Source organism: Amblyraja radiata, chromosome 5, assembly GCF_010909765.2.
Source record: "Amblyraja radiata isolate CabotCenter1 chromosome 5, sAmbRad1.1.pri, whole genome shotgun sequence".
Lineage (NCBI taxonomy): Eukaryota > Metazoa > Chordata > Chondrichthyes > Rajiformes > Rajidae > Amblyraja > Amblyraja radiata.
This window is the reverse complement of record NC_045960.1, coordinates 29,006,806-29,021,334: the sequence shown is the minus strand read 5'-3', so window position 1 is coordinate 29,021,334 and position 14,529 is coordinate 29,006,806. Positions and strand designations below refer to the sequence as shown.

The window sequence follows — 14,529 nt, the reverse complement described above, 5'->3', positions numbered from 1 at the left end:
ATGAGGACATCTCGGACACTTTCAAACTCCTTGGTACCCACATCAGCAACAATCTCAAATGGAGGACAAACGCAGACCACATCTATGGAAAAGCCCAGCAAAGACTTTTCCATCTTCGACAGCTTAGGAAGTTCAGAGTAAGGCCTCATCTGATGCTCTGCTTCTATACAGCCATTATTGAAAGCATCCTCACTTCATCTATCACAGTTTGGTTCGGTAGCCTCGACTCACTCTCCCGGAAGAAACTACAACGCATTATAAACAGAGCTTCCAAAATTATTGGCTTACCCCTTCCATCACTTGAATCACTCTACCATAAACGGACACTTCACAAAGCCCGCAAGATCATCACTGACCCCACTCACCCTGCACACTATGCCTTTCAGCTACTGCCCTCTGGGAGGCGTTACAGGTCAATTGCCTCCAAAACAACCCGTTTCAAAAACAGTTTCATTCCTACCGCAATTAACTTTTTAAACTCCGTGCGGTGAGGAAATACGAATAAGCGTGGCCCTTATGTATTATGAAATGTGTCTGTTTGTATGTATATCTACGTTACGAGTTGAATGTTTGATGAAATGTTGGAACCTGTATCGAGCTGTACTGAGAACAAATTCCACCAGCCTGGCTGTGTGGTCATTAAAAAATACAATACAAAATACAATACAATACAATGTCCTGGTATGGAACACCTCATTTTGGACGCAGATGCGGCGTCGACAGAGGAATTGGGAGTAGGGGATAGAGTCTTTGCAGGAAGCAGGGTGGGAAGAAGTGTAGTCGAGATAGTTGTGGGAGTCAGTGGGTTTGTAATAGAAGTCAGTCGATATTCTATCTCTTCTGATGGAGATGGTCCAAGTGAATTTGAGTGCAGGATGAAAATTGGTGAAGTTAAATAAAGTCGATGAGTTCTGCATGGGTGCAGGAGGTAGCACCGATGCAGTCATCAATGTAACAGAGTTAGAGTTTTGGGGATATGGCCAGTGTATGCCTGGAACAGGGATTGTTCAATGTACCCTACAAAGAGGCAGGCATAGCTGGAGCCCAAATTTCTTTTAAATGTTGTGATAGTTTCTACCTTAACTTCTTTCTTCAACTGCTCATTCCATATACCAACGGACTGTGTGTGAAAAAATTGCCCCTCAGATTCCCGTTAAATCTTCCCCCTCTCAATTTAAACCTATGTCTTTTGGTTTTTGAATCCTCTATTTTGGGTAAAAGACTGTTCCATCAACCCAATCTATTTCCCTTGTGAGCTTATATAACTCTATTAGATTATCTCATCTTCCTACGCTCCAAGGAATGCTGGCCTAGCCTGCCCAACCTCTCCCTATAGCTCAGGCCCTCACGTCCTGGCAACATTCTTGTAAAACTTCTACCTTATGGAAAGACCTTTCAGAAGCCTGATCGCTCGCTCGTGGATCAGACGACATATAGCTGGCTGTTGGCTTCTGTCGCCGTCCAACATGTTGACAGAATTGGTCGCCCAACGCGTCACAGAGTGCATTGTGTCGTTGCTTCCGGGGATCGCCACGAGGAGACCTCTGTCATGATCCCCAAAAGCCTGATAACAGAGGGGAAGAAGCTATTTCTGAGTCTGGTGATGTACATTTTCATGTTACTGTACCTGCTGCTGGACGGGAGCAGGGAGAAGAAGGAATGACCAGGGTGGGAGATTTCTTTGGTAATGTTGGCTGCTTTTCAGAGGCAGTGTAAAATGTAGATCGAGTCATTGGTGGGAAGTCTGTGCCCCAAGATAAATTAGGGCAGCAGTTTTTGGAAGCCCGTCACTTGCACATTCCCTTTCAATTTGTGTGCCATTCTAACTTGGAAATGTACTGGTGTTCCTTTCACAGTCCTGGTTGAAAATCTGGGAATCTACCTTCCATGTAGTGTACACAAACATCCAGAACATTTTTTATAAGTTGCACAGGTAAAACATGCAAACTCCATAGAGACAGCACTCATAGTCAGGATCAAACCCGGCTGTAAGGCTGCAACTCTACCGCTGCGCCACTGTGCCATGGAAGCTAATTTCTGCCTGCTCAGAATTAAATAAAATGTTCCTACAACCACTAGATATGTGGTTGTATGTGCCTATGAAATGATACACCATAAAATATATGAATAAAGGAGTCAAATGAAGAGGGCTAAGAAATGTGTGGAGAGTTTGTAAGAGGCTCACAGCAGCTCTTTCTCCAATCATAGAAAATGTCTCTGCTTCAACTGCTCTTCTATTTTGACTGAAGAAGGGTCTCGTCCTGAAATGCCACCCATTCCTTCTCTCCAGAGATGCTGCCTGTCCCGCTGAGTTACTCCAGCATTTTGTGGCTACCTTCTATTTGACTATTGATTTTGACTTAAGATAGACACACAATGCTGGAGTGATTCGGCGGGTCAGGCAGCATCTCTGGAGAAAAGGAATAGGTGACGTTTCGGGTCGAGATCCTTCTCCCGTCACCTATTCCTTTTTCCAGAGATGTTGCTTGACCCACTGAGTCACTCGAGCATTTTGTCTGTACCTCCGGTGTAATGCAGCATCTGAAGTTCCTTCCTACACATTGATTTTGACTTCTTCGTTCGCAGCTACCTTGCACGTGTGGAATACCTCAGCCGCGACCCTTAATGGTTGAGCGAACGTACAGCGATGGGGAAGTTAGCAACCTGGCTGAATTTGCTGGACTTAGGTATGTGCCACCAAATGGAGAGAAGCAGGACCGAGATCTGGTACATCCACCAATTACTGACGAGACAACTGCGAACACGGAAAGGAGCTTGCGAGGACACGTTTGGATTGACACCCACGTTATTGATAAATATTCCAGATTGATATTTCCAGTTGCTTACGTACTTTTTAACGTGATATACTGGTCTATTTACTCATAGGAATTGGTGTGTGTAGAAGGTGCAAAAGCCTTATCTTCCCTCGTCAGAAGAAACTCACAAAGAAGGAACAATGGTTTAAATTATGGAACTGAGCCAATCTCAATGAATAGTCAAACTCTATGTGAATTACAGACAGCTAAACTGGCTGATGGGAGGTGACAGCAAAGTGGCTAATAATCTACTATTCAGAGTGAGGTCTCTCCAGAGATGCTGCCTGTCCCGCTGAGTTACTCCAGCATTTTGTGGCTACTTTCTATTTGACTATTGATTTTGACTTAAGATAGACACACAAGGTAGATGTTTCGTATGTGAAACATTAATTGGTACATTGTTTGATGGTAATTGTTTTAAATGTATTACGAGTAAATTATTCTACTTTTGTCATTGGTACGTATAAATCTTCAGTGTATTCTCAGTAAACAGTGGTCCATTGAGGGTTTTCTGTTATAGATAGGAAATGTAGGATTTGGTCTTTTAATATTTATCTTTTCATTTTCAAAATTTCACATTTTTATTAAAGACTTATTTATTTATTTATTCTTTGGAGGTGCCAGTGAAATGGTCACAGTATTTTACTGAGGAGTTATTGTCGGCTAACCATAAGCCAGGTCAAGTATTGGCTAAAAGACATTCCATGGGAGATCATGGTGTAAATCTTGGAGATTACTTTAATAAATTGACTGCAGCTAATTATCTATCATGCATTCAGAGAATTGGATAATTATTACTACCTTGATAGCCCAAGAAACATAGTTTTTCAGCTTAATTTTGCTGGTGAAAGTTACTCCTAAGACCTTGAAGTTTCCAACTTGGATGCCGTCAATGCATTTTGTGTCATTGGGTATGTGTACGGCTTAGCTTCCTGAAGACGATCACAATCTCCTTTGTCTTGCTGTCATGGAGGGAAAGGTTGTTGCCTTGGCACCAGGTTATGACATTTTCAATCTCCTTCCAGTACTCCATAACGTCATTATTTGAAATCCGGCCCACTATGGTGGTGTCGTCTTCAAATTTGTAAATTGAATTGGATTTGTATTTGGCTGCACAGTCGTTGGTGTATAAGCTGAGAACGCATCCTTTCAGGGCACCTGTGTTGAAGATTATTATACAGGATGACCTGTCACCTATCCTCACTGACTGTGGTGTGTTGGTCAGGAGGTCGATAGAAAAAGTTTAAAGACCAAACAGGGCGAATGAGAATACCTCAGATAGACATCTTGATCGACATGGACAAGATGGCCTGTTTCCCATGGTGTATATCTTCATGACTATTTCTAATTCTCTTCAAAGGGATACTAATTAATCTGTCTCCACTACTCTAACAGGCAGAATACTGTGCGTCCTAACCAGTTAGCTCAGTCTGAAGAAGGGTCTTGACCTGAAAAGTGACCCATGTTGTGCATACTATCCAGGGAAATCATGCCATATATGAGTACAATCGCAACATACAGTTCATGCAAATGAAAAAGACAAAAAGTGCAAAATATAGTGTTATGCCCCTGTCCCACTTAGGAAACCTGAACGGAAACCTCTGGAGACTTTACGCCCCACCCAAGGTTTCCGTGCGGTTCCTGGAGGTTTTTGTCAGTCTCCCTACCTGCTTCCACCACCTGCAACCTCCGGTAACCACCTGCAACCTCCGGGAACCGCACGGAAACCTTGGGTGGGGCGCAAAGCCTCTAGAGATTTCCGTTCAGGTTTCCTAAGTGGGACAGGGGCATAACAGTCAAAGCCAAATTGTTTAAAAAAGTGCAAGGGTTACCACAAGGTAGATTGAAAGATTCAGAATACATCCTTAATTTATGAGAAACAAAGTAATGCAGATAGACACAAAATGCTGGAGTAACACAGCGAGTCAGACAACATCTCGAGAGAAACGGAATAGGTGACGTCACCTATTCCTTTTCTCCAGAGATGCTGCCTGTCCCGCTGGGTTACTCCAGCATTTTGTGTCTATCTTCGGTTTAAACCAGCATCTGCAGTTCCTTCCTACACCAACCATTTATTGCGTCATTATATTTCTTCTTAGGTCACTGCTGACTCACCTTCCAATACAGTTCAACAAGGCTTCAACAGACTAACTCCAGGGAAGGCATATTAGTCACATCAGCAGTGACTAGGCTAGGGTTGCCAACGTTCTCACTCCAAAATAAGGGACAAAAGGTCAAAATAAGGGACAAATTCCCGACGGCAATTCCTTGACCGACTCGCCTGTGGCTGTGGAAAAAATGAACAGGATGGGCAGCAGCAAAGAGAAACACTGTTCATATTTCCAGTCAATAAAATAATGTCATCAGCATACACAGAGGCTGGTCATGTGTCCTCCCCAGAATTATATTCTGCACTCTGTACCTTCCACTTTGCTCCACCTATTGTACTTGAATTGAGGGTGGTAAATCTGTGGAATTCTTTACCACAGAAGGCTGTGGAGACCGTCAACGGATATTTTCAAGGCAGAGATAGATAGATTCTTGATTAGTACGGGTGTCAGGGGTTATGGGAGGCAGGCAGGAGAATGGGGTTAGGAGGGAGAGTAGACATGATGGGCCGAATGGCCTAATTCTGCTCCTCTATCATGACTTATGACTTGAGTTAGTCATGATTGTATTTGTGTATAGTATTACCTGATTTGATCGGATAGCATGCAAAACGAAGGTTTATTATTAACTATTATTTTTTCACAAATATCACACCTTGTTTGGCTATTTTAGACAAACTAGTACGTGGGCAATGTCCACCAACAAAGGCCAAGTGTACTACTGGATAGTCCATCAACAGCAGTCAAGGTCGGTCAGCCAGAGTCCGTCCAAAGGCTCGTTGGATGGCGTAAGCTGGTGAGAGCTGGAGACGTCAGGTACTAGGAGTGGGCAGGTAGGAGGGTGAACTGGGGGTAATGTCTCCAGCGCCTTCAAGCTGCAGGCTGTGTCCCCGGGACATAAAAATACCTGGCGAGTAGAGGATAGGGACGTCAGTTCACGGGAACTGCACCAGTACATCGAGCGTGTGGCCAACTGGTCTTTGGATAATGGCGGAGCCCGCATGTGTAGTATCTTTAAAACACAATTTCACTGTGCAGTTGCATATGTGACAAATGAAGCACTGTTGAGATACCTATTGAGGTTGGCTTTGATTTAGCAATTACCATACTCTCATCATACTAATACTGCCCTCTATTGGATTCTAATGAGTTTGTGATGAATATTCCAGAGCTTCGAATATCAAATTAAGGGCAGCACAGTGGCTCAGCTGGTAGAGCCTCTGCCACACAGTACCAGAGCCCCGAGTTCGATCATGACCTCGGATTCTGTCTACGTGGAGTTTGCACGTTCTTCCTATGACCGCGTGGGTTTCTTCCAGGTGCTGCCTTTTCCTCCCACTTTCCAAAGACATGCAGGTTTGCAGGTTAATTAGCCTCTTTATATTGCCCCTAGCATGTAGGGATTGGATGAGAAAGTGAGATATCATAGAACTAGTGAGAACGGGTGATCGATGGTCGGCGTGGACTCGGTGGGCCAAAGGGCCTGGGCCCATGCTGTATCTCTAAACTAAACTAAAGTCAGCACAATATAGCAAAACAATGTATGGAGCAACTGAACATGTTCCAATGTATGGAACATCTGATCTTATACCACAAAAATCCAATTGCTATTATTATTTTTTAATCTATATTTCACAGTGAATTATCGTACTCGTAAGAATGGACACAACCTCTTCCTTAATCCTGAAATACAATAGAAAATGCAAAGTACTGTAGAAATAGTACAGGGTACATTCTTGTGATGAAAATAAAAGTATTAAAAATACTTAATGTACTTAAAAATCTATGTACTGGAAAGGGGAAAGTGTATCAACTTAAAAAAATCTTGAGATATGGACCATGTGAAAAATACTGCATTTATTGCCAACACATAATTGCACCAGGAAGGAATCCCTGTAAATTCTAAATGACTACAGCAAGATTGCGTCTGTGGGGGAAGGGCAACACTGTATTGTGCAAGATATTGCGCAAGAAAGACAAAAAATGCTGGAGTAACTCAGCGGGTCAGGCAGCATCCCTGGAGAAAAATGGATAGGTGATGTTTAGGGTTGGGATCCTTCTTCAAACAGAAGGGTCCTGACCCAGCCCTTTGTGTGTCCATCTTTGGTATAAACCAGCATCCGTACTTCCTTTTGATTACATGCTGTGTTGTGCAATTCAGCTGCTTTACCCAAATCACTTCAGTTGTGAAAGATACCATGTAAACCAAACACCACAGCAACAGAAGCCTTACGTCAGTGCCAGGAACACCATCTCATTTATTATTGCATCACATTCCAGCCTTCTGGTCAACAATGAACTCAACAATTTCCAAATAACCATTTCTGCTGTAGGGACAGAGGGGGGGGGGGGGGGGGGGGATGCTTGCTGGGTTGGGAAACATGGATGAGGGGCCCAACCTTGGAGTTCCTGTCCTCTCCTTTCCTGCAGATAGAATAGTGGCGGTAAGAAGCTCTTAGAGAGGCACATGGATATGCTGGGAATGGAGGGATATGGATTATGTGTAGGCAGGTAAAATGAGATTATCTTGGCATCATGTTTGGCACAGGCATTGTGGACCAAAGGGTTAGCCCTGTGCTGTACTTTTCTATGTTTAATTGGGGGCTGGTTGTTGAGCCAAGAGTCATAGAGCACAGAAACAGGCCCTATGGCCCAAATTGCCCACACTGACCAGGATGCCCCATCCACGCTAGTCCCATCTGCCTGCATTTGGCACATTTCCTTCCAAACGTTTTCTGTCCATGAATCTGCGTGAATGTCTTTTAAATGTTGTGATAGTACCTGCCTCAACTAACTACTCTGGCAGTTTGTTCCATACACCCACCACTTTCTGCATGAAAATGTTGCCCCTCAGGTTCCTATTAAATCTTTCCCCTCTCACCTTAAGCCTATGTCCTCGGGTTCTTGTTGCCCCTACACGGGGTAAGACTGTGTGATTCATTTTATCTATTCCCCTCATGATTTTATACTTTATAAGATCACCCCTCATCCTCCAGCGCTCCAAGCAATACAGTCCTTGCTTGCCCGACCTCTCCATGTAGCTCAGGCCCTCAAGTCCTCACCACATCCTCATAAATCTTCTCAGCACTCTTTCCAACTTAACGGCATCCTTCCTTCAGCAGGGTGACCAAAACTGCACACCATACTCCAAATGCGGCCTCAGCAACAGTAACATAACATCCCATTGAATTTGGACACAAAATGCTGGAGAAACTCAGTGGGATAGGCAGCATCTCTGGAGAGAAGGTATGGGTGACGTTTCATCAGTCTGAAGAAGGGTCTCAACCCGAAACCTCATCAGTCTGAAGAAGGGTCTCGACCCAAAACGCCACCCATTCCTTCTCTCCAGAGATGCCGCCTGTCCCGCTGAGTTACTCCAGCAATTTGTGTCTATCTTCGATTTAAACCAGCATCTGCAGTTCATTGCTACACATCCCATTGACTTTGTTTCTCGCAAATTATTGCCTGTCCTGCCTAGTGTTTCTCATGTTTTCGGTTTCAGTTTTAGAAATCTAGCAGTTCCTTCTCCCATTTCCCAAATCGCCCCCCTGAAACCCTGACCGATACCATCCTAGCGCTAGACCCCAACCGGAAGAAATGCATCTCTGTTTTGTATAACTTGTTAGGGTCGGTTATATTGAAACCTCATACCTCATTAAAAGCTGCGTGGGAGGGCGAGCTGAATACGAAACTAACAGACCAGCAATGGGACTCTGCCTTGGATTTGATCCATTCTTCCTCCATATGTGCCCGTCATGGCCTAATCCAATGCAAAGTCCTTCACAAAGTCCACTACACAAATGCAAGATTATCTAGAATTTACCCCGCTGTTAGGGACACCTGCAACAGATGTAATCAATCCCCTGGCAACCATAGCCATATGTTCTGGTCTTGCCCTAAGCTAGCAGCCTTTTGGAGGAGTGCTTTCGACGTGATAAGCAGAGCCTATGGCCAGACTATTCCTCCAAACCCACTGTCAGCCATTTTTGGTACTCCTCCCAAGACCAACCTCTCTGTTGCGTTGAAGCGGGTCCTGGCTTTTACAACCTTGTTAGCCCGGAGACTGATCTTGCTTAACAGGAGGCTCACCTGTCCTCCGACACACACCCGCTGGATCAAGGAGGTGCTCTACAATTTAAAGCTTGAAAAACTTAGGTTCTCTCTCAAAGGCTCTACCAAGACATTCCTGGACACATGGAACCCTTTCCTGGAACTTGTTAACTCTCTTAACTTGTCCCCGGATTCGGAAGAGGACTGAGTGCTCTCCACCATTGTTCTGCTCTACTGCAGCTGCTCCCCCCTTAGCCCCCCCTCCCCACACTTATTTACTTAATTACCTACTTATTTACTGTTATTCGTGATTTTTTTATTTTTTTTCCCCCCAGTACATTTTGTTTTGTTTATCTCTACGAATTTGTGTGGATGTATACGTATGGGAGTGTTGTTTGTCCCCGTTTGGTTCCGACCTGATTCGGGTGGGTTGAAGGTGGGTAAGGGTAAGGGCTTTGAGGGCCACTTACATACTGTTGCACAATTATGCCTTGACTGCCACTGTCTGTTATCATTGTATGTATGCAAATTGCTGTGAAATTCAAATAAAAATATTTCACAAAAAAAAATTAAAAAATAAATAAATAGATAAATAAATAAATAGAAATCTAGCAGTTCCATTAATTACTTTTCAAGTTCTGGCCAGCCCTGTTATGACTTAGTGCTTCCCTCATGGACCTGCAAGGTCTTGTCTGCATTTATTTTTGATGTCTTATTTAGTTGATTTCCAGCAACTGATCGACATCTCACAGTTCCTGCGGTGTTTCTCCTCTCCCCTATCCTCCCTCTATTTACACCTCACCGGACAGATTACCTGTCATTTACAAACCTTCCATATCCTCTCGACTCAACAGAAACCTCTCTTGTCATCTTCCCTTGGTCTCCATGCTATTAGACTTCTTTGCTGTCCTTACCCTTCACCGCCCTTACTCAAGTTTAAACATGCCTGATTTAAATTTTAGTTTCGGCTCTGAGGAAAGGATATTTACCTGATACATTAACTGTTTCTTTCATCACTGTTGCCGCCTGACTGACTGGCTGAGTATTTCCACCATTTTCTCTAAAGCATTACATGTGGAATTACTATTGATACCAGAAGGTTATTGCTTCCATTTTAAAGAAAGAACACCATAATGGTGGTACAGTGACACTGTTAATGTAGCTCTGCCTTCCAACTCCAGCGACCTGAGGCTCTATAAGGTGCTGGTCAGGCAGCATTTGGAATAATGTGTGGAAATGTGGGCCCCATACCTGAGAAAGGATGTGCTGGCCCTGCAGAGGGTCTGGGGAGGTTTATAAGAACGATCCCAAGAAAAAGTGGGTTAACATATGATGTGCGTTTGACGGCACTGGGCTTGTACTCAATGGAGTTTAGAAGGATGAGTACAACTTTTTTCCTTGTCGCATTTCCCCCCCCCTCGCGGCCTAACAACTGGATTGATGTGGCCTCTCCAGACCGGAGATCGGCCCAGAGCTTCAAGCATCAGGCGCGGCGATGACTTACCATCGCGGAGTGGGCGATGGCATCCTTTGCCGAGTATCGCCAGTGTTGGAGCTCCGACCGCAGGTGCCTGTTGACTTTAACATCGTGGAGAAGCAGTCTGCGGAACTTATAGCCGCGGGCACGGCGCGGACTTTAAAGTCGCGGAGCCTGGGATCCTTAGCTGAGGATCGCCAGTGTTGGAGCTCCAACCGCTGGGGCCTGTGGACCTTAACATCGTGAACCCGCGGTCTCCAGTAAGAAGCTGCCGATTCAGGAACTCCAAGCCACGGAGTGTGTTCCGATCCTTCCCGATGTTGGAGTTTTGATCATCTCAACGAGAGGGCCTGAACATCTGTAGCTGCGACTGCGGAGGGTTCAAGGCCCCGACCACGGGTGAACAAAGGAGGAAGATGACTGAACTTTATTGCCTTCCATCACAGTGAAGAATGCTGATTCCACAGTATTGTGTTCTTTTTACTTGCATGGCTGTATGGTAACTCAATTATCACTGTACCTTAATTGGTGCACGTGACAATAAATGTGAACTTTAACTTGAACTCCTCCCATATCCGTTGTAGGTTGGGAGGTTCATTGGCAATTGTAAATTATCCCTATGATGCAGGCGAGTAGTAGATTCTGGGGTGTGGTCATGGGAATGTCAGAAGAAGAAAAAATTGGGATGAGGGTGAATAGTTGCTAGATTATGGCATGAAGAGTCTGTTTCCATGCTCTAAGATTCTGATTTATATGATCGTCAGAGAACCTTGACGCTCCCGCAATGAGCACATGGTTGGTCAATAGTATATAACCACACAAATAATTAAAAACAAAACACTGACTACATTGAACCGCAAACTTAAGCAAAAATACATATTTTAGCATTTAATTCATTTGTAATTATTGAAGAATTGTTAGTAATATCAATTATACTTGCAAAGTTGAGGATAATGATGAGGCATTTAATTGTTCAACCTATTAGAAACATAGAAAATAGGTGCAGGAGTAGGCCATTCGGCCCTTCGAGCCTGCACCGCCATTCAATATGATCATGGCTGATCATCCAACTCAGTATTCTGTACCTGCCTTCTCTCCATACCCCCTGATCCCTTTAGCCACAAGGGCCACATCTAACTCCCTCTTAAATATAGCCAATGAACTGGCCTCAACTACCTTCTGTGGCAGAGAATTCCAGAGATTCACCACTCTCTGTGTGAAAAATGTTTTCCTCATCTCGGTCCTAAAAGATTTCCCCCTTATCCTTAAACTGTGACCCCTTGTTCTGGACTTCCCCAACATCGGGAACAATCTTCCTGCATCTAGCCTGTCCAACCCCATAAGAATTTTGTAAATTGAGCATACAAAATGGTTGGAGTAAACGTCTTAATGCAACCACATTAGGCTAAGGTGAGACTATACTGAGATACAGTGCACAGTTTCCACGCCTTAGATGTGACTAACCAACAGGAAACTGTACTCAGCAACCAAAGCTCATTGCTATTTTGTTAGCCAGAGGGTGTTGAATCTGTGGACTTCATTGCCACAGAAGGCTGTGGAGGCAAAAATATTTTTAAGGCAGAGATTGAAAGATTCTTGTTTAGTAGAGGTGGGGTTATGGGGAGAAGGCAGGAGAATGGGGTTGAGAGAGAAAGATAGATCAGCCACGATTGAATGGTGGAGTGGACTTGATGGGCCGAATGGCCCAATTCTGTTCCTATAACATATGAACTTATGACCAATGACGTGTTGGATTTTTCCAGACGACAACCTCAAAGCCTGGCCCCAAGAGATTACAGATTGGCGCTCCATTGAAACCAACATCTGATTCGATTGAGCAGATGCAAAGATATTTCTCATGGCTGAGGAGTCTAGAACTACTAGTCAACAACATCTGAATTAGGGCCAACATTGAGGCATTGGAATGAGAAGAAAATCTTTCATTCAGAAGTTTAGAAATCCTTATAATTCTTAGATGGTTTTATATGTTGCAAAGGGATCGAAATACAATAAAGTGGTGCAAGCTGGTAGAACTGAGGTAGAACAGCCATAATTTTATGAATGGCAGAATAATCTCAAACAGCCTAGTTACACTGTTATTAGAATGCAGAAGCAAAAGCAGCGATACCATTCGCCGACTTAGTTCTCTCCACTCCAAATGAGGCCTGTACAGAATTATTTATTTTTCTGCTAAACTATTGTTTGTAACTTCTTTTCAACCGATTTCATGGGAGTGGATCTTCAGATGGAAATTTGTTCAAGAGTCCAGTGACCAAAATAGTATTGGAGAAGGTCACTAGCCTTCGCTAATCTGACACGGCATTGTATCCTCTGCTTCACCATCAATGGCCTGTGTCACATAATCCCAATCAATAGTGTCTCATGTTGCTCAACAGTTGTTAGCTGTGACAGGGTTATAGTGACAAGTCAGGATTGAGAAGATATCTTTGATGACTCTGTGTTTTTATGAACCCTGGAACAGTAGTGGACGCAAATTGAGAAACCCAATTCATAATGAACATCACCAATTAGTACCCTGGAGGATTTTGACTAAGAAGTTCTTGACAAATGTGGTATTTGTAACCTGCTGGAGTGTCAATGCACTTATGGGTGTAAGATCTGGAAGATCCTTGGTTGTTGCTTAAAATAAATCAATGCTATAAACATGTCCCTTAGAAAACAGTTTTTGTCCATGAAGTTCTGAACACCTGACTCCACGATTTTGTTTTTTTGCCACCCTCTTCCTTCTCGGGCAGATCTCTTTTCATGCGTCAAGGTAACTCCATTTCACTTTGTGTGCAAAGGAACAGGTGGAAGCAGTGAATCCATGACTATAAAAAATGTAAACACATGCTATAAAATTGTATATATATATATAAATATATACAGCATTGGAACAGACCCTAACATTATAGTCTTACAACAGGCCCTTCACCTCAACGCAATAAATCCTTCCCACGTGGGGGGGAGGGGGTGTGTGGGTGGGGGGGGGGGGGGGGGGGGGGCAGCCTACACACATACATACACACATATCTATATTACTAAAAGTCTGTTCTTGACCGGTTTTGGCCATCTGTGCTGCGATTTCCGAGAGAACGCCGCCACCTATGGCCGTCATTTTTGGCCACCTCGCTCAGAGCCCCCCTCCGCCGCATGTGTACCGAGGATTTTTCCCGTCGATGAAAAATGACAGAGATATTAATGATTTTACAAAATTCCCCATTCTCTCTGCTGCCCCTGCTGGCAGCAGCGGGGAGGGACTATCAAACCAGGAAGTGGTGTGCCTCAATCAGTGTCTGCAAGCTGGAGGAAGGCAGAGGGTCACGTTTCTCTGAGCTGTGAATAACACTGAACACATGTCTACTCAAATGTAAGTGTCCTTAGTGGTTCTAAAACGCTTGCGGAATGTGTCTATTGGTTCTAAAATGTTTGCAAAAAGTGTTTATTGGTTCTAAAATGCTTGCAAAAAGTGTCTCTTTTGGTTCCACAATGCTTGCAGAATGTTTTTTTGGTTCTAAAATGTTTTTTAGGTTCTCCCCCCCCCTCTCCTCCCCCCCTCCCCCTCCTGTTCCCCACCCTCTCCTCTCCTCTCCCCCCCTCTCCTCTCCTCCCCCCCTCTCCTCTCCCCCTTCTCCTCTCCCCCCTCCTCTCACCCCCTCTCAGCACCCCCTCTCTCTCTCCTCCCCTCCTCCCCCACCTTTCCCCCCCTCACCCACCCTCCCTCTTCTCCTCCTCTTAACCCCCCTATCCCTCTTATCCCTCTCTCTGTGTCTCTCTCTCTGTCTCTGCCCCTTCTCTCTCTGCCCTCACTCTCTACCCCCGCCCCCCCCCCTCTAGATGTGACTGCAAGTTTGGGGCTATGCGTCAGTAGATAGGGTGGTTATGGGGTAAAAGGAGCAAATTAATAATATTAATATAATATCAAGGGGGTAATTAGCGTGAGTGCGGGGGGGGGGTAGTTAGTGTGTGTGACGCTGCATGCCGCCTCCCCCCCCACAACCACACGTTGGGGGAACAGACCCAACGGATCTGCACTTGGTCTAGTATATCTATATTATTTAAAGTAAGAACTTGACCA

General features: G+C 44.4%; 1 protein-coding gene across 1 annotated transcript in view; it reads left to right on the top strand.

Annotated features, from left to right (window-relative positions):
- The window catches only part of LOC116973134 (gamma-aminobutyric acid receptor subunit rho-1-like), a 38,103-nt gene extending 35,139 nt beyond the window's left edge, over positions 1–2,964 (top strand). The window contains exon 8 of the mRNA XM_033020856.1: positions 2,587–2,964. Within this exon, the coding sequence (XP_032876747.1) occupies positions 2,587–2,886 (300 nt within the window). The 3' untranslated portion in view covers positions 2,887–2,964. The remainder of the gene's footprint in view (positions 1–2,586) is intronic.
- Positions 2,965–14,529: the final 11,565 nt, after the last annotated feature.